At 37.1% G+C, this 20,568-nt stretch overlaps 1 protein-coding gene across 2 annotated transcripts in view; it reads left to right on the top strand.

Moving 5' to 3' along the window:
- Nucleotides 1-20,568, top strand: part of MGAT4A (alpha-1,3-mannosyl-glycoprotein 4-beta-N-acetylglucosaminyltransferase A) — an 80,269-nt gene that overhangs the window by 53,840 nt on the left and 5,861 nt on the right. For both annotated transcript variants that reach the window (XM_075737949.1, XM_075737960.1), the window contains 6 exons: nt 3,228-3,358; nt 3,994-4,101; nt 4,504-4,697; nt 16,999-17,077; nt 19,285-19,351; nt 20,381-20,493. In XM_075737949.1, coding sequence (XP_075594064.1) covers nt 3,228-3,358; nt 3,994-4,101; nt 4,504-4,697; nt 16,999-17,077; nt 19,285-19,351; nt 20,381-20,493 — 692 coding nt within the window. The remainder of the gene's footprint in view (nt 1-3,227; nt 3,359-3,993; nt 4,102-4,503; nt 4,698-16,998; nt 17,078-19,284; nt 19,352-20,380; nt 20,494-20,568) is intronic.

Here is a 20,568-nt window from a genome sequence, read left to right as displayed (position 1 = left end):
ATGGTTTCATTCCCATAAAGATCCCAGAGACATCTGATTAGTTCTGTTTTTCAGCTGGTATTTGATTAAGGTTTCTCATATTTTTCTCTTCTGCCCCATGCTTGAAAGCAGTAGGCAGAGATGAATCACCAGGAAAATTTGGAACCCATTAAATTGGAAGTGTGACAAGCTGAAAGAGCTGTTATTCTGCATGAATATTTTACACAACACTGTACAAGTCATATGAATGTTTCCTACTCATTTTTAAATATTTACATTCACAAATAATGTTAAACAATGACAACAATATAGTGTGTAAGTAGTAACAATATACTGATAAAAAATCATAACATCTTTCTTATGTCTTTAAAGAAGAAAGCTTTGCAGTTGTCCCTAGTTTAGTAGTAGTTGTCCCTTGTTTAGTGGGAACTTCAAATTTTAGTTAGAGTATTTTCAAGTGGAGATGCCTATTTGAGGACCTCGTTGCAACAAGCACTTACAAGCAATGTCAACGTTTTTGCTTTATAAACAGCGTAATTCCAGGTTTTTGTACAGGATAACTTTGGTATAGCAATGTCAGGTCAATTAATGTCTTACCACATGTACTTCTGCACCCCACTGTGTGAACGGTCTGCTTTATGAATCATTCCCACAGACTAAATAATTGGGACTTTTGCCAGATACTTGTTCCATATTTATTGCACTGTATCATGATGTAGCCGCACTCAGACCTATCCAAACTCATCTCAGAATTCCAAAGTAAGTAGTGTTTCGTTGGCTGTGTTCTTATCCAATTTTGTACAAGTCATAAGGAAATGAGATCCCATTAGACTTGTTTTCTGGAAAGGATGAGGCCCTTTAGGTGATCTCCTAAGTATGTATCCTCTTTTTGAGAAAATAAAGGATCTTGCAATTCAAGATACTGGCATTCTCAAAGCATATGTCCATGTATGAGTCTGATACTGACATCTAATACCTGGCAGTGTCAGAGCACACATAACAGGGCCCCTGCAACTTTGATGCTTTCCCTTAGAAATATCCTTGTTGCTAATATATGTAAGCTAATAACCTGGCATTCTGTATCTACTCTGAGATATTGTATAATATGCCAGGCTCAGTCACCTGTTTCAGTAGAGAAATTTTCCATCCCTGTTACAACAGAGATTTGAACTCCCAACTCCTCCAGTTTTTTTTTTTTTTTATGCTGCCTTGCGGTAATCTTCTATGAATTACAGACTTCAGTGAGCCTCAACAGAAAGAGAAGTAACTGAATGTCTGGCTCTGAGTGATAGTCCACATGTACATTCACAATGGAAATGTATGTTCCTAATCACTTAAGACTAGATAACTTTTTACCTTTTGTGTAGTACTGGTTCAGGGTGATATTTCAGGTATATCCTCTTTTCTGTTTATATAAATATGAACATCCTCCTTGATGACTAAATAAGGTAGAATGCTTGGCACCATCTCTTTATTTCCACTCAGCCAGCTGCTCAGGTGGAATGCTACACTGCTGATAGTTTTTAAGCTTCGTACAAAACGTTGTTCCCTATTTATTTGTCATCTAGACTAGCCTATACTGCTCCTTAGTGACCTTTCCAAAGAATTTTGTCCTCCTGTAGATGAGAACCAAATCCCATTTTCTGATGAGCATGGGAAGTGTTTTTGCTGCATCAGCCGGGAACCTGTTCTTAATGTCTACTCCAGCTGTTCTTCTTAAACATAGGAGAAAATATTAGGACATCTACCATTTGTGAAACTTGTTTAAAAAGCCTATGAAGGCCTCATAGATTACAAGTGGGGGAAAAAACCATTTCATATGCCTAAGTGCTGTGTGCTAGTGTGTTGTATGGAACTCCCAAGTGTGGACAGACAGAAGACTTGCATTGGAGAAGAGCTTCCACTGGACTGATCCATTAATGCATATGTGCCCATGAGCCCATGCCTGTTTAAGTCAGCACTGCCCACATCTCAGCACCATCTGCCGAACTGAATCACTTCAGTCAGTGTCCTCCTAAGAGATTCATTGTCATGTAATGTCTTTCTCCTTCACCTCCTCCATTGTATCCTAGCAAAGTAGAGGCAGACTTGATCTGCAAACCCGATGTTTTCTGAATCTACCCTCAAATCTGGAACTACCTTTGGGGGTTTAGTTGGCACTCAGTCGCTAGTACAAGCACTTGTGGTCAGTCTGTCTTCAGCCTTGGACTGCCCCACTCCCAGTGACGCGCTGCTTCTGGCAGCAGTGTCTTCATACAAGGTACCTTTCATAAGTGCTGCATTCAGCTTAACAAAACAGCCCAGTGTGTTGGCCACCTTTATCTTCAGACGCCTGTACTAGCAGTGAAGTGTATTCCACAATCGCATAAAAACCTGCTTTTCTTCATAATAAAAAGCCTTTCTTCATCAAGTTCCCTTCTTTTGCCAAGGCCTCCTTTAAGCCTCACAGTTCACAGGGTTCCCAAGAATCCTGTAGCACAGTGCCACCCAGAAGTCCATCTGTACTTGACGAAGCAGTATGCTGTCTTGGAAGCCCTAAAGTCGTGGCAGTACTTGGTGAAGAAGTTCTGCAGTTTTTGTTTGTGGGAGGGACTTAGACTTTCTACTGGGCAGCTGAATGCTTTGAGTGTGGCTAGTTGGAAATGTCCTCAGTATGAGTTTGCTTATGGCCTATGCATTTCAGAAAAAACTCCGGTCGCTGCTATGTGATGTCTCTGTTTTTAAGTTGCGTTGTCTCCGATTATGTTCTAGTAGCTTCCTTCTTTCCCTTTGATTTTCTACAGAGAAGGATCTGGAGTTAGTGGTATATGTTCCATCTCTGCTTTCTGTACCTGCAAAGCTGAAATTGTGTGACTGGGCAGATAACACTTGCGATAGCTACAGCTCCTTGTCTCAGATTCTTCAAGTTTACACATGGCATGGAGAATAGTGGATGCAAATCCATAACTCTTCTTTCTCTATTTTTGCAGATGGACAATTTCTATTCTTAAGGAGACTGTGTTGTAATATACATTGAATATTTTGATAGCACCAAGATATGTTACAATGAGTTCTTGTTTGAATAGTTGTTCTATTTAGTTTTGCATAGCTGAGAAGTATGGAGCTTTTAATAACATTGAGATTTCAAGTTGTTCATTGCTAACATTTCTTGTCTTGGCACAAACTTATCATCTGTTGTCTCACTGATTTCAAAAGACAATGTTATTTTTAATCTAAAATAACTCCGGTTATTCTTAATGTCATCACAGGTAAAATGTTCCAGTCTCCAGATATCACTCTTATTGTAGAGTTCATATTTATGTTTTATAAGGAGAAACCTATTGATTGGCTCCTGGACCATATCCTCTGGGTGAAAGTGTGTAACCCTGAGAAAGATGCTGTAAGTTTGTTTATATTATAAAGCTTCTAAAATGTTTTCATAATGGTGAATGAGTTGGTTTTAGTGAGCTGGAGGCTAGCAATACTATGTAGTATGGTTATTGCATGTCCTGAAAGAGTCTTTCTTCCTAGCAAGATTTTAATCTGAAAAAGATCTTTAAAGAGACAGTTCTCAGAGGCATTGTAAGTGTTACTATTTCAGATTTTGGAGATAGATGCAGTAGGATGAAAAGCAAAAGTCTAGTTAGTTTCTGTGTCTAACAGTCCTAAAATAAACTCATTCACATAACCCCCACTGAGGTTCTGCAGAATGCCACTGCTTGGATAGAAGTCATAGAGAAGGTTCCGAGTGGGGAGTAAACTTTGGATTTGGTCGTTCATTTCTCAAGTAGCAGCCTGGCTGAAAGACTGAATAAACAGGTTCTGTGCAAGAACTTTGAACAGCATTATATTTGCATAGCAGTCTTGGTAGATTTCTGCAATGAAAACAAGAACAACTGGATAAATAGGTCTGGGATCTTGTTGAGTCTTTTTGGTTCATGTAACATGACATATTTGCAGTAAAAACTCAGCAGCCTTGTGTTGGTTTTACTAATGTGAATTTTTTATTTTTTTAACACCTCCCTCCCATTTCAGAAACATTGTGATCGACAGAAATCTAACCTACGGATACGCTTCAGGCCTTCTCTTTTCCAGCATGTTGGCCTCCACTCCTCTCTAGCAGGGAAGATCCAGAAACTGACAGTTAGTAGTTAAAATTTTCCTTCCTTTCCAGAGCAGACTGATTAAATGAAAAACTTGGTAGCCTTTGAGAAAACAGGCATTTGTTGTCTGGCATTTTCAAGCATGTTGTATATTACTCCAGTTGGAATGAAATCTGATTTAAACTGCTTACTCTCAAGTATAAGAAGTGCTAATCTCAGTTTATTTTTGTGGATTTTTGCTAGAGGATATTTTTTCTATTTTTTTTCCTTTAATGGCATGTTCATCTTATTAATCAGTACAAGATCTGATACACCCAAAAATGAGTATTGCATTCATTTTCCATTTTATGCAAGTGTTTGTTTTAAGTGTAGCCACTTGGGAGAAGAACATAATAAAACAGGTTATCTGACCAGCAATGATGTTTGTCTTTCTTTCAATTAGGACAAAGACTTCCTGAAACCACTACTGCATAAAATCCACGTGAATCCACCTGCAGAGGTTTCGACATCTTTAAAAGTCTACCAAGGGCATACGCTAGAAAAAACCTACGTAGGGGAAGATTTTTTCTGGGCTGTCACACCAGTTGCTGGGGATTATGTTCTATTTAAATTTGACAAGCCAGTCAATGTAGAAAGGTTAGTAATTATTTGCCTTTGGTCTCAAGTCTAAAGCTGCTTTTTCGCTGAGAATACTTGAAGATAAAATTTGGGGCTGTCATTATAAACTAAAGTGAAATGATGTAGCATCTTTGGAGTTCAGCTGAAACTATGATCATTAGTGTCTTCCCTCTAATTCTTTTACTACTGTAAATTTTGTCTTGCCTTTTTTTTTTTTTTAATAAATTTAATCCAGACCCTTTTTGATAAATGCAATTCAAAACTAGTGCTTCTCTGGCAGTCCATGAGAGAACTTAAAAGAAGTCAATTTGATTCTATTTGTATTTGGTTGGTCTGCTTCTAATTACAGAGCAATTGTACAGCGTGGCGTGAGGTACAATATGTTGTGCCCTGCAGCCTGGGTCCCTTGATTGTCCAGATCAGAAATCTTGCTGGAGCATATCACGATGTCCCCAGACCTGAAAGCTGGGAACTCTGAAGGGTAATGTTTTTTAGATGTAGTTTTAGGGCTTGAAAAAAAGTCACTGTGCTAAGACTCCAAGTTGACCTATTTAAAATAATTAAAATTTAACACAAAAAAAAAGGAAGGAATGCCCTTGAAATACAAATATCCATGATTTGTTAGAGGACTAAAGGTGACTTCTTTTTAGCTACTAGTCAGATTAAATAAGGATAATAGAGTTTGTGCTTTAGAGTTTAGTCATCTTTTAGTTTTATTGACGCTCATTTGCTGCTTTGCTTCTTACTGTCTTGCCAACATAGTAGTTCAAGACTTTTAAATTGTTTATTTAGCATCTGTTAAAGTGTTGTTATGTTAGTGGATTCCTTTTCTCCTTTCTTCACATACCTTATGTGTTCTTTTGAGGCAGTACCTATAGTCTGTTAAAACAAAGTTTCTTTGAATCAATTTGACTGGACACTTTTCTTGTGAAGTAGCCCTTTTTGCAGTCTGAACTGAATCCAATTAGTCAACTTCTGTGCCTCAGTACATAATCAAAGGCTAAGTCTTCGCCTTGGTTTAGCGCAACAGTGAGGATCAGTAGTTTCCTTGTTACTATGTTATTCCAAACTAGTCTGACCTATGAAACTCAGGTTTGGTGTTTGCAATGTCAAATTACTCTCTCAGTTGATTGCTCTGCTTTAAAGACTTTCCTGGTTAGCTTTCCAAGATGCATGTGTTGAGGAATATGACTGCCATACCTCCTTGGATTAAAGGCAGAATCTTTTTTATCCTATGCCAATAGTTTACAAAATACATATTTTTCAGCTCAGAGGTATGAATTCACTGATTTCTAATTTTCCTTTTCAAAGTTATGAAGTAAACATTGTCCAATTTGTGTGTGTGTTTGGGTTTGTTCTTTTTAAAAAATTATATGCATCTACATTATGAGTAGGGTAACTTTAAGCAGCAAATATTGAGCTTGGGTAGATTAGGATGAATCAAATGCACAATGGCAATTTTAGAAAGCATTGCTAGCAAGTGTCATGGGTCAGCACTGTTATTTAAAAAATGGCATACACAGGTCTGAAGAAAATATTTTTTTTAATATGTGTTACCTGAATGGTGAGGGAATGGGGGGAACGAGTAAGTGCTTAATTACCTGTGCAAAAAGTGGGAAGATAGTGTTCATTATTGTTCCCTGGAAAATTGTATCTAGGCCTAAGGTAGTAACATCTACCTGCTGTGTTAAGAACAGTCCCAGCAGTAGAGGATAATATGATTTTTGTGTGTGTGTTGTTGTTGGTATTTCTATTTATTGAAGAAATGCATTTTAGTTTTAGAAGAAAGGGAACATCTTGTATTCTACTGCTTCCTCAAAGGAAGTTCACCAATTAGAATGATGCTACCTGTTCAGACTTAATTAAGTTTAACATCGTTTGAGCTATCATTGTAAGCCATTTCAAAGTTTATTATTGTTTTAGTTTCTATTGCCACAGTGTCCTCAAAAATGCAATATTTTGCCTTTCTGAAGTCAGTGGCTGATTAGGGCTACAGATGTTGCCATTTCAAATTGTTGGGGACTTGGTTTTGTTTGTCTACTTAACTTCAGCAGCAGCAAATTTTGGTAGGTGAAGGTCAAATGGAGCAATGTTGTGGAGCAATGATGTTTCCTGAGATTTCAGGGATGCTTGCTGAGGCAATCAGAAAGAAAACTGTGGCTTGCGGGCTGAAACACAGAAAAGGGAAAATGTACCAAGCATTAGGAAGACTTACCTGGTAGGGAGATATATCTGATTGTACGAATTAAGAGTAGAAAATATGCTTTGGAAAGCATCTTGTGTTTGTAAAGGGATGCAACAGATTTTTCCTTTTTTTCTTTTTTTTTTTTTTTTTAAGTGATAGAAAAGCTCTTTGTCTTTACAGAAAATTTTGTCTGCCAAGTCAGTTGAGGTGTAGCTGCTTAATAACTCCCACAATAATTTCTTGATAAACAAGTTTTTTAATGGAAATATTGACCACAACTCTGAATGAATGGCAGGTCTGTTACACGGTGACAGAGCACTAACTTGTTCCTATGGTTTATTTTTCCATGCCAAATGTTTTGCTGAACTGAATTTACATTTTCTGCTGAGTATAGCAGTTCAGTAATTAGCTTTCATTAAGTCTTTAAATATATCATTTTTGAGATCTGAGAATATTGTCAGGGATAACACTGGCAAGGATCCCTTAGTAGTTTAAAGTGAAAACTGAGCTCACTTTGCTGAGCAAAAAGTAACGTTTGTGGCTATTTTGTGTAAGACCTGCTTGGCGGATCCCTGCTGAATATTGAAGTCAAATAGACGGTGCTTGTTCTAAACCACACCTGGAGAACAGAGATGTATAAACTGAAATTGTCTAATGCTCATTTTAGTAACAACTCTTGTACTGAATCTTTTTAGGTTTTTTCCAAGCAAAAGATTTCCAGCCACAACACTGAAGTCCCTTAACAGTAAGCTAGGATCTTGTTCTTATTTTTGCAATTAGAAGATACATTCCTTTCTTTCAGTAGCATATTTTTGAGAGTGAAAGTAGATCCGCTGACTTTCCTCTTATAAACAAATTGCACAGCAGCATTGAAGGTGTGGTTTTGTTCTGGTTTGTTGGGTTTTTTTAAAAATGGACTGTTTTCTAAATGCTCAAGACAGCCTACATTATACAGATAAGAAATACTGCATTTCTGTTCCCTTAGATTGTTACATAATTATTGACATCCACTTTGCTATTTTGGTATGTAAACTGTTGTTCCAAGCACACATTTAATTATTAAAACTGACAGTTATATTTAAGAGTTTATTTTTGAAGCATACATTATTGCTACTTTAATGTTGGTACTGAGTGTAAATTCATTTTCCTTATTATAAATAACAGATTCAAGATACTTTATTAGTTACTGTTTTCTTCAGAGATATCAGTGAGGAAGGCTGTACCCGAGCAGCTCATTGTGAAGAACTTTTGACTTTAGACATTGCTTTGTTTGAGGGTTTTTTGTATGTAGGAAGCTCTGAAATATTGGTAGATGAGTAGTGAATCTTGAACAGAGGTAATAAATTTTGAATGTGATCCTGGTTTAAAAAAATAAACAGCAAAACACATCCTAGAAAGATGTTCCATTGTAGCACTTAAGTGATGCTGGTGTCTGTCGTCATCATCATAGGCATCTCTTTTTTGACTGCCCAAATTTCAGAGTCCTGCCTATAGATTTGACTGACACAAATCAGATATTGTTTTCAAAGAACACGTGCACTAATTACATCAAGGAAGCTCTTGGAATCACATAACTTATCACTGTTTTGATTAGATTATGTTTACACTTGTCAGCTTTTCTGCAATAGGAATTTAGAATGGCTATTTATAAAAATGAAGGGCTTCAGGTTTGTTTTAGTATAAATTGCTTTCAAATGCTCATCTTGATTAAAAAAGAAACTCTTCAGGAAAATACAAGGATGTATTTTATACTGTGGAAAGGAAAAAAAAAAAGCCAACCCACCAAAACCCACCCCAACCTCACCAGTATATATATCTAAATTTGCTTTATATTTTTAAAATATGAGGCTCTTCCTTTCTTGTATGCAACTGCTTGTTAGTGTTACTTTGATTATTTTCAAAAGGATAGCAGAGTTTGGTTTTGGGGTGGGTGGGTGTGTATGTGGTTTTTGATTTTGTGGGGTTTTTTTTCTCTTCCCCTGTAGCAGTGCTTTTAACTCTGTAGTTGCCCCAAAGTTGTGTTGTTCTTTTAGCAAGTTAGTCATCCTAATACGACATTGATTATTAATAATATCATTTTATAAAGTAGAACTTGCAGTCTGGAATTTCAGCTTTAAACTGAAATCTTGATACTTTGACAAGACAGCTTGTAGATTACATTTACTTCTTTGTGTTCTGATATTGGCATAGATAGTGAATGTGCAGTATTTGAGACTAATCATCAAATTTTCCATGTTGTTGACCCTGGAATCCCTAGGTCATGTGATGTTAACCTGACATATATTTCCTGTGGCATCTTCTCACAACATAGAATTCCCACTCATGCAATAAATATATATTTGACTATTTGGTCTAGAAAATCAATGTATTAAGTGTGAAGAGTATCTTGTTGGGCTCCTGGTAACTAAACATGTGCATTACTTTGTCTGCTTTGAAATTATTGTGACAGTGCGGAAAAATACCTGCATAAAAAGTGACAGTTGCTTGCCTGTTATTAGTGCCACTTCATCGTAAAGGAAGTAAACAGAGTTTTTAAAACAGGTTCTCTAGCAGTGAAAACTTAAAAGCAATTTAATTTTTTTTTTTAAAGTAGAACAAATTCACCAGAAAAAAAAAGGATCATAGCAGTTGGTCAGGTTCGTATCTAAAATGTAGTTAATTATCCATCCTATGGGATTTAAGTCATCCTATGGGTAGAGAGATACAAGATAAAATGCATTACCAAGGAAAAAAAAGACTTTCTAACAGCTTTCCAGAACTGGCAGTGAAACGGAACTTTCTCATCATTTGCTTTTGCAGCAACAACCCCTCAAAACCTAGGGAACTGCAAAATTGTTTGGGTTTTAGATTAATACAGCTGTAAGTTGACTGATGTATAAGCTGTTCTTTATTCAAAATCACTGTTCAGTGTAGAAACGCTCATTCAGTGCAATGCAATACATTCAAGTCTTCTTGGGCAATTTTAGCTGAAGTAACACGTGTGCACACACAGTGTATGATTTAGAAATAATCTTTGTTCTGATTCTAAAGACATAATACAATTTACTAAAGTTTAACATCATCTTCATTTTATTAAGCTTTAATGGTGGTGTCAGTTGATAGGAAATATTTGAAAGTCTTTTCATAGAATCACTGGAGCCTTCTTTTCTCCAGGCTGAACAACCCCAACTCTCTCAGCCTGTCCTCACAGGAGAGGTGCTCCAGCCCTCTGATCACCTTCATGTCCCTCCTCTGGACTCGCTCCAACAGCTCCATATCCTTCTTATGTTGGGGCCCCCAGAGCTGGATGCAGTACTCCAGGTGGGGTCTCACAAGAGCAGAGTAGAGGGGCAGGATCACCTCCCTTGACCTGCTGGTCACCCCTCTTTTGATGCAGCCCAGGACACGGTTGGCTTTCTGGGCTGCAAGTGCACATTGCTGGCTCATGTTGAGCTTCTCATCAACCCACACCCCCAAGTCCTTCTCCTCAGGGCTGCTCTCAATCCATTCATTTATTATTTTAAATGTTTCGGTATTTGTAAGTATATTTCAGGTGGGATAATATTTTTAGTGTATATAAAAAAGAGAACTGGAGGACTTTGGTTTCTGCGTTTACATAAGCTTCTGTACTAATGAGTAGAACATCCTCAAATGGAGGTACTACAGCAGGGATTTGGCAGGCAAGCTCCCAGCCACTGATGCTTTTGCTCTGAGCATTGAACTCTGCCTGTAACAATGAGGCAAGGACTTCATATGAAAAGGGAAAAAAAAAACCCTAAGTACGGAGCAGAGACAGAAGAAAAGAGCTGCCTGAGCCAAGGACATGCTGCTTCCTCCTTAATGGCACTAATATTCAAGATTTGTGTATTTGGCAGTGTTCCTGGGTTTACAGTTCTTAGTCAGAAATCTTAGAGGCTTAATGTTGTTGCCTGAACGTTAGATGTCTAATGCCACTTGAGATACCCTAAAATACTTCACCTGAGTTCCAGAAGGGCTTGAGTCTCTGAGATGTCATAATTGCATCTTGCCAGCCTGTGATGAGGTCTCAAACCCAAGTGCATCTCAAATGGTGGCAAGTGCCTATGTTTAAGAAAACTGGAGTTACAAACTGTGCTTCTGGAGAATTAAGCTGGGGGCGGAGGGGGAGATGTTTATGTGGGAACACACACATATAAAAACAAACAAACAAAAAATCCCAAAGCCTTTCTACATTTCACTGGATTAAAAACTCAGCAGAAGTAACCTTGCAAAAGAACGTAAGGGCCTTTTAACTAATATTGATGTGGTGGAAAAATAAGTAAATTCCTTAAAGAGAAGAAGAGATTTCAGGACAGAGAACTACCCCTTCCTTAAACAAACAACCACCACCAAAAAACCCCAAAAAAACTCAAACAAAAAACCCTCGACCACAAAACACCAATAAAACCAAACCAACTCCAAAACTAAAAATTAAAAATAGTTAAAATTAATTTAATGCCAAACCCTTTTCTATTACAGTTGATGTGTGTGTATGCTCCAGAGAGCCCAGTGCAGGTTTGGAAAGCTGATCTCACAGTCTTCACTGGGAAACAGAATGCAAGAGTAGACCTGGAAACGAGGAGATTTTCTTGGCCAGCTAAATGCCTTCTACACATATTGCTCAGCTGAAGAAAGTTAGGAAATGGTATGGGTAACCTTATCAAAAGATTCAGATTGACTTTTGAAGTGGTGTGAGAAAATTTCTCAGGGGTGTGTTAGATTAAAAAAATACTCAGACCACTTCCCCAAAATCTCCCCGTTGCCTTCAGTCAGGCTACTTTATGGTTCTTTGACAAACGTGAAAAAGTTCTCTCCTTTTGGTGTGCTGGTTCGGCACTTCTTTAAAAACGGGGAATTAATCCCTTGCAGCTCTCAAACATGCAGCCCAGTTTATATATGAACAGTTAGATTGGCTGGTTTTGGCAGGGGAAATGAAATCTTACCAGGCATTTTGCATTTCTCTTTTTTTTCTTTTTTTTTTTTTCCCCCCCAAATCAGGAACCGTAACAATAAGCTAGAAAAGCTCCCATTAGATTGCTTACCTTTTGTTGAGTACTTGGTGGGTGTATACATAGCCTTGTGGAATTAAGCTTTTTTTTGGAAGTATAGGCAACTTTTGAGAAAGAGTGGGTAAGAGGCATAAAGGATAGGAGAATGAATTGAGCTTGAGAGGAGGAAAAGAAATTATTCATCTTCCGTTTGTATTTTGCACAAGGAAATAATGCATGGTTAAAACCAGTTTCCAGTAACAGTAACAAACATTAAATAACATTTCCTATTGAGGATTCTGGGAAAATGACAGTGAGGAGGTAGATTAGATTTCTTTTACCACATTTGCATCCACTGATGAAAAATATTGGATACAATTGGGGAATAATGACTCTTGCAGTAGATGACAGCATCTGTCAAAGAGAGCCAAAAATTTGCTGACTGAATGTTGCTTTTATAGAAATTCATGTTGTGCAGAATTAGAAATTGTTGTGCTGCATGTTGCTATGGATAATTTGCTCAAACACAGAAGGAAACATTTCCTCTCTGTCTTCCTACCTCTTTTCCTTTTCTGAAAATGGGATATACTAAAATATACTAAAAAGAGACGTAAGGAGGATATGTAGAGAAAAGAATTTGATTCCCAGTGTTTACAGAGCACAAAGGCCTGTGTTCATAAATAGAGTCTTAGAATATTTGTGTTTAGCATCAAGTGAGATAAGGCTTTTCTTTCCTTCAAAACAAAACCCAAATATATTGACAGTGGATGTGACTTGCGCTTTTAAAAGAATTTTTGTACATTATTTTCTTTCATAAAGCTGCCAAAATTTGTTGTTATTGTATTCTGTTCTAATTTTTAATTGCTCAACAAAATAGAAAATGCATAGAATCACACTTTTTATATATATATAAAATCATTGACACTTCTGTTTATTTAAATATAAAATATAAAAGACAGTAAGACAGATTTTTTTTAAATGCCTAAAAGATAACATAGGTAATAGAGAGAATAACAGTTTTCTGGGCCTAAATATGCTTTGATGTGAGGGAAAGGAGAGAGATATATTCATAAGCAAAATAGGAAGAGGGTAAAGAGGTGTGTGTAGTTGGGATTTTTATGATTTTTTTAAAGGTAGAGGTGATGGAAGAGTTTAGCTATTCAAAGAAGAATATTAAAGCTAACATGCAGATTAGTAATATTTATATTAATTTATACACATCCTTTGGGAGTTTTTAAAATAGATGAGAGCCTTTCCAGGTGCTCACTACTGGGAGAGTTCTGAATCTGAGTGTAGGCTGTTAACATACCATAACAGTTAACTGCATTGGCAAGCTAATGATGTCTTTCATCAGTGTTTTAGTGATAATCATGCTTCTGCCTTCCCCGCCCTTTGTGTGTTAGGTTGTGCATGAATATTTGTTACAGCTTATTGTGGGGGGGGGTTTCCCTCCAATTGGCTTGATTTAATAGGTGTATCTAGCTCCATGACAAGAAGTCAAACCCTCAACATGGGTAAATACTCCAGTCACTGAATATGAAAACAGAAGTTTTGTTTGCAGCTTTGACTTTGCTCTGGTTTTGTTGTTGTTGTTTTGTGGTTTGTTTTGTTTTGGATTTTTTTTTTTTAAACCTTCAGTGTTCTTGAAATTTTGTGTAATTTTTTATGCACATGAGGTGTTAATGATTAGCATCCTCTGTTACTCTCATACTACATTGAGGTCATGAGCAGACTGTATGTAAGTTAGTTCAGACATTTAATAACTTCTGGCAGAGAGGAGGTTGTCTCTGTTCTTGAATATCTACAATTGCTAGTTTTTATCTTTGACCTGTGACTCCTTAACAAGACACTGCCAGAGGAAAAGGTTCTTGGAGGTTCAGATACATTAGTATTTCATTCACCAGTTGTAAGTTAGAGTTACTTTTCTCTGATGATTTCCATCAAAAATGTCCAAATGTGTCCATGTTTGTATTTTGTAATAAAAAAAGCTGTAAAGTAATATTCCATAAAGTAATAGTAGTATTTTTTTTAACTTTAGGTGAATTTGCATTTGTTTGGGATTACTATATTTAGAGGTCTATGGCTTTCAGAATTTTAATCTGAAAGAATGGTTTAGAAGGTGTTATGCTTAAGCAGCAGGTAGGCAAGAATATCTTAGTGATTCCATCCTAAGAAGAATATCAGTTAACTAGGAAGAAAAAAGCATGTTTGGACTGTCACGTGCAAATCCCAGGACAGATGTCAGAATAACTTAGCAGCCAAAAGCACAGCTACTGCCAAGTCGTTCAGTATCTGTATTGAGAAATACCTGTCATAGTCTGAAAACCTTGGAAGCTTGTGATTTATCAGTATGTCAGGAAGGCAAGTTTTACAAAAGAATAGCTAATGACACATTTTAGGAACTGTAGAATATCTGTTTGTAAATTAGAAAATTTAATTTGAAATAAAATGTAATTTGTAAATTTTATTTCTAAGCCAAAGATTCATCATAGATGTGAACTGGCTGTGTATGTGTATTCAGGCTTCTATTTTTAATCTGTGTAACTTTTTATGTCTAAGTAGGTGTTATCTGTCAAGTGTTCAAGCAAGGCTTAGATACGAAAATACCTCTTCCTTTTTAAACATAATTTTAAATAAGATGTGACGTATGCATCTGTTATATATGTGTCTGCATATGGCTAGACAGAGTTATAGAAAACATATTTAAAAAATGGGTTTGATTACATGGAAATCAGATTTTATTAATTACTTCCGTAAATTGTTTTGGCGTTGTGCCAACATTTGAATGCATTGCCCTAATGGAGTGATAACTGCTGGGAGGAGGAAACCACACTTCAGTTTCAAAAGTTGATAGCACAGTAGGAGAAATGGTTGGCTGTGGTTGTATATTTGCAGGGTTGTTTTTAAAAACAAACAAACTAAACCCAAATAAATAAAAATATACACACCCCCAACGCCTCCCCCCCCAAATAAACAAAAAAACAACCCACCACCACCACTTCCCTGCATGTCCCCCCCAAAAAACCCCCACCCCAACATCCCAACCCCATTATCGTTCATTGAGAGCACAGTGATGACAGATCATGAGGAGTTTCTTTGTGGCTTTTTAGGTGTGTCTTCTCAGAAATAAGATTTGTGAACTAGAAAGCACTAAGGAAAAGCACTGTGTCTGTGGTTTAGTTGGAGTGTTTGATGGCAGCACCTTAAATGTGTTTGATCACTTGCATTTTAAAATAGGTCTCCTTAGAATTTTCCGTGTTTTCATGAGAAAAATTCCCAGTAACGATTAGGATATCTGACAAACTAAAGGATGGCAAGTTAGATCTGCTAGGTCAGAAGACAGCAGAATATACTGACTGTTCTGGTCAGCTTTGCCAAGAATTTTGTTTTGCTTCTTACTAAAACGTACAATAAAGATGCCTTCCTAGAAAGGCTAAGTTTTTGGGGTTTTTTGGATGTCACTAATGTTTAGAAAAAGTCACAAGATTTTTCTTGGAAAAACTGCGGATTTTTTTAAGTACCCTGTGTACTTTAGAATTGACTAACCTTTACATTAAACTACTGCGGGGAAATTACGTTTCTTGAAGGTCATAACAATGCTGAAGCTTACTGATCTGGTTTTGTTCTGCCGTGCAGTTCAGCTGAAACCAGTGCAATAGAAATCTACGTAGCTTTCTTATAACCAAGTGTGGGGTTTTACTCCTGTTCTGAGCCTTGATAAAAGAAATGTTAGGTACTTGTGTGTGTCGCACAAGTCAGGGTCCGAGAGCTCTGTTTTCTTCTACTTCTTGTCTTGTAGCTATCAAGTATGGATTAATGGCAAGTACTTACCTTGCATATTGGATAAAGACAAATTTACATCTCCAATTGTGTCTTAATAAATTGCAAATTGAGCTAATGTTTGTAATTTTAATCAAGTGATAATTTCTGAACTAATTTTGTCCCTGGCTGGTGAGGTATTTAATGCCAAAGATGGTGCTTACTGTTAATTTCACTAAGATCCAATTGAAGAAAGGTTTGAAATGTGTTGATAGATTTTTACATATTCATTTAAACACATTAACAGTAAAATTGGCTTTTTAAAAGTGGCATCTGAGTAAGTGTAATATCTAGGTAGTTTTTGACAGTAATCTGAATAAACTCTGTGGTCCACTAGAAAAAAATGGTAAGAAATGAACAATTTTTCAAGCGTCGATACCACCTAGTGGTAAAAAAATATTGTTACTTGTTTACATAATACGTATTCAAATGAATATGAAGTTTGCGTTATATATAAAGAAAGGGGAATTAAACTGTGTCTTTTGTAACATTATCTACACATGCACAGTACTGCAAAAGCCGTTTGAGAGTAGGCAGCTAGAATAACACTCTCACTTCACTGACTGATATGTGTAGGGATGGTTTTGATACAGTTTTAAACACATTTACTCTGTCCCATTTAAAAAAAAAGAGACATTTCATTAAATGCACAATTGAATGAGTGTGATGGGGACTTTGTACAGGTATGAAAAAAAGGTCCTTTTCTGTGTGTGTATACACATCAAGAAATAGGGGTTTGTTTTTTAAAAAAAAATAAAAATGTGTCTTTGAAATAGAAGTTTGAATTCAGGTAACATTAAGGGTGTGGATATGAGTTGGGACTTTTGCAGTGAACCAGAGTGGAGAGCTGGTCTTGGGGCAAACTGTCCTGGCAAAACGTTGACTTGGATGAGTTCCCAGAACTGTTTCAGAATGGATCGACAGAGATCATCCTGTGGGCACAAGGAGGGGGTGGTGCGTGGTGGGGAGCCATGGGGAGAGGCCGCGGGAAGGCAGGGCTCTCGCTGCTGGAGGTGATGCCAGTGCACGCCAGGCAACAACGACTGCAGTGTTGCTCACTGTGTATAATGCAATCTGTCAAGATCAGATTATGAAAACTACCTTTCTAAGCAAAATATTGCCTGACTACTCTTTAAAAAATGCAAAACTTTAGCTGTTTCAATTATGGTAGTGCATGAAACCATCTTTTGTTTCTTATCTATGTAGTCCAGTATAAAAGTTACGTTTATCGTTGTAAATCTGTAATGTGACTATTAACATGTAAGATGGTAACTTGGCTAATTCTGACTGATGTATGTAGACTGTTTTATTTTTCCTTTTTCATTTATAGGTACTTATTTCACAGTGGCAATCCAGAGCATCCAGGAGACATACTTCTAAACACAACTGTGGAAGTTTTGCCTTTTCAGGTATGAGTTTCTTGATTTGTGTCTCCTCCATTATGGGATAAAAGCAAAACCTCCTAATTTTATTGACTTTTTTAATAGGGTGAGGGAGACATGAATGCTTCTTTTTTTAACTGTAGGATCTTGATGCTCTCATAGTTTTTTCTTTTTTAAATTGGATTTGTTAACAGAAAACTATTGTAACTATTCAGATGTTCATTCAGAGTGCAGTTTGCTACAAGTGCTGTTGGTAATTTGGAGGTAAACAAGCTCATTTTCTTCCAATTCACTGCTACTATTTAAAACAAAAGAATAATCAATCTTCCCTCTCCTGTGTTTTTTGGAAATGGGACAGCTAAGTCAATCTCCTTTTTGACTTAGTAAAAAAGTCTTGGTTCAGGAATTGACACACATCCAAACCCTACTAGATTTTGAAATATCTGGGCTCTTAACTGAATGTATTCCTTTCTCCTGATTATTGATTTTTTTTTTTCATAAATCAGTCTAAGTTTTGTCTCAGGAGGGCACTACATTATCTAAAGTATATTTTTGCTCGAATCCAGATGGTGGTGTGGGTTCTTTTTCTTCAACTAGATATTATAGCTAACGATTTATATCACAAAACTCTGTCAGAGGATTAAGATATTACTTCAGACAAGTTTATTTTATTCAGTATTAAAATAGCTAACTACTCCTATCTTCTCCCATACATCTGGTGTAGGTATCTTGAAATCTGTGCCTAAATTACTGTATGCTGAATGTCTTTTTTTATCTTTTTTTTTTTTTTTTAAAAAGTAAATTATCATGGAGGAGTTTACTTCTCCATTCTTGCAGTCTGCATTCCTGGGAGCAAGCAAAAATAGGAATTTCTGACCACCCTCACCCCTAAAAAGATGTTTGGCAGTTTGATTCTAATTATACAACACAATATGTGGGATATTGTATCATATTGTAAGATTTATGGGGTTTGTTTCTCAAGACCTTTGGAAATATATTCAACCACAAAAAACAGCAGCAGCCCTCACTTCATCTGGGCCTGAGATACCACAAGAATGCACAAGACAATGAGAAAAAAGGTGCATCAAGCATGTCTCTTTTTGGCTACACTCAGCTGTGAAATGTCCCTCAAACTGGAGCATCCCTTAAGGAAGTAATGCTACCAAGCTTCCCTTGCTAGTGACACAATTTGTGGGAAGGTAAACAGGAAATTCTGCCTCAGGTTCGTTCCTAAGCCATTGGTGTCAGCAGATGATGTCACCAATATGAGGACAGCAGCTGCAGAATGATAGGTACTGTCCTGAGGGAACGACTTCTCCACCATGGACTTCAGTAGAGCTGGAAGCCCATTCAAGTACTTTGACCCTGGTTCTCTCTAAGCAGAATTCAGAAAAACAAAAAACAACCCTTAGAAACCAAAGTGCCCCCAGACTGGATTTATCTGAGATTCATGCAAAACACTAAAAAACAACCAACCAACCAACCAAAAAACCAAAACACAAAACCCATAAAAAACCAAACCAAAAAAGCCCCCAAGCCCCACCACTTTTCCCAGCAGCCTCCCTTAAAAGTAGGAATAAAAAGAACCTGAAAAAAAACCTGATGGATTTAATCTTCTGTTTTGTCAAGCATTTTTGATGGATTCCTAGGAGATTCTTACAGTGGGTCTTTTAGTATTGGATCATGTGATTCTGGGTGTAATTTTCCAGTTGGTTTTGAAGCTCTGGTCTACAATCTCATTTTTCGGTGCTTATTGTTACCATCCTTTTAAGTACGGTGGTGATAATTGCAATGCTTCCCTTGCTGGTCTGGTGGCTTTTCATCTCACCCAAATTCTTAGATCAAAAAGTAAGCCGTAAGTTTCATTTGTCCTGAGAGAAATCTCTGGTTCAACCATAGGAAAAGAAGGCAAGATCCTGCCTTTGCTTTTCTTCTACTGTGTATGTGAATATCTGCTACGTATTCTGTTCACGTGGCAGTTAACACATGAGTTATGCGGGACACTTAAAGTACTTCTTTTTCCTGCTTTGAAGCCAAATACTGTTCAGTTCTGGAACACTGCTGCCTTTTTTTTTTTTTTGGCTTGTCTAAGGCGATGAAGAACTACTCTAGGCTGGTTCATAATTATTTAGAAAAGATGGATGCTGAATATATAATGAGGGTGCACACACATTTGTCTTTCCCTGGCAAAGTCATATGTCAAAATAAATGATCTCATTTGTGCTTTGTTCTAGAATGAAGAACTGGTATTAAGCAAAGAAACCAAAGACAAGCGCTTAGAGGATGGTTACTTCAGGATAGGTATGTCATAGTAGAAAGAAATGTGTGTTGTTACTATTGCAACAGTTAAGACATTTTTATTAAAATCAAAACAAACCTGAGTTTTGATCATTCAGTTTTGGGTACGCGACCTTGTAGGCTTTACTTAATATTGTTTCTGATATTTCATTTCTGAGACCGATGTACTAAACAAAGACTAGCGTGACTCTTAATTGTAGTGCGGCTACATCCAATTTCTCTGCCAGGATTGATTGCCTAGGTTATTGCAGAGGCATTTCCAGGTTGTATTGAGATCACCTCTTCTGTCCTGTGCTAGCTGTTGTGCTTGGCCTGGATTTGAACCCCCCCTACAGACAGTCAGCTGTCTTGTCATGGGACGAGATTGGCATTGCCACAGCCAAGTGACTCTTGGGGAAGGTGCCAGGATACCTGTTGTGTCAAGGAAGAGAAATTTTACTCATGGATTGTATTTAGCTTGCTGAACATAGGTTGGGCATCCCTGTTAGTAACAAAAGCAAGTTTTTTCATCTTAATGAATTGCAGCTGCTGTGTATATGTTTTAAGGGTAAAGTCTAACTGGGCTTTAAATTGGATTCTTATTCATCTTAATATAATTGAAGATCCTTGAAATAGAAATACATTATGCATGAATGATACCCCTTGTCCTTAATGCTCCTTGAAAACACAGAACTCAGGGGCTCCGTGTTTAGTTCCATGATATTAAATGGAAATCTGTGCCAAAATCTTCCCAGAGTTTGAGGTGCTCATACCCTTAGATGATTCCAAAGTTTTTACTGTTGCGTGTAATCCTGTTCAGATCGGTGTGCTCTGATGATATGCCATATCTTGTTTGCTACTGCAAAGCTGAATCTGATATCAAAAATCGCTGTCTGCTTTTTGTTCCAGGAACGATGCCAGTCAACCCTACAGCCACCAGCAATAGGTTTCACCTGTGAATTGTGATACTACAGACACATTTTTCTGGACACAGGTTTTGTACCTAAAGTTGAACAGGAGTTAATTAAGGATATACTTTTGCTTCTTTTGCAGGGAAATTTGAAAATGGTGTAGCTGAAGGAACAGTTGACCCCAGCCTAAACCCTATTTCAGCATTCCGGCTTTCAGTGATACAAAATTCAGCAGTTTGGGCAATTCTGAATGAGGTGAGAGGGGGTATAACCTTTTAAAAATTAAACTGGCAAATGTGAGATTTCTTCATTCTGTCAGTGGGTTGAAGC

The sequence above is a fragment of the Balearica regulorum genome, chromosome 1 (genome assembly GCF_011004875.1).
Source record: "Balearica regulorum gibbericeps isolate bBalReg1 chromosome 1, bBalReg1.pri, whole genome shotgun sequence".
Taxonomy (NCBI): Eukaryota; Metazoa; Chordata; class Aves; order Gruiformes; family Gruidae; genus Balearica; species Balearica regulorum.
Note: the sequence above shows the minus strand (reverse complement) of the source record. Positions and strands in the feature narration are given on the sequence as shown.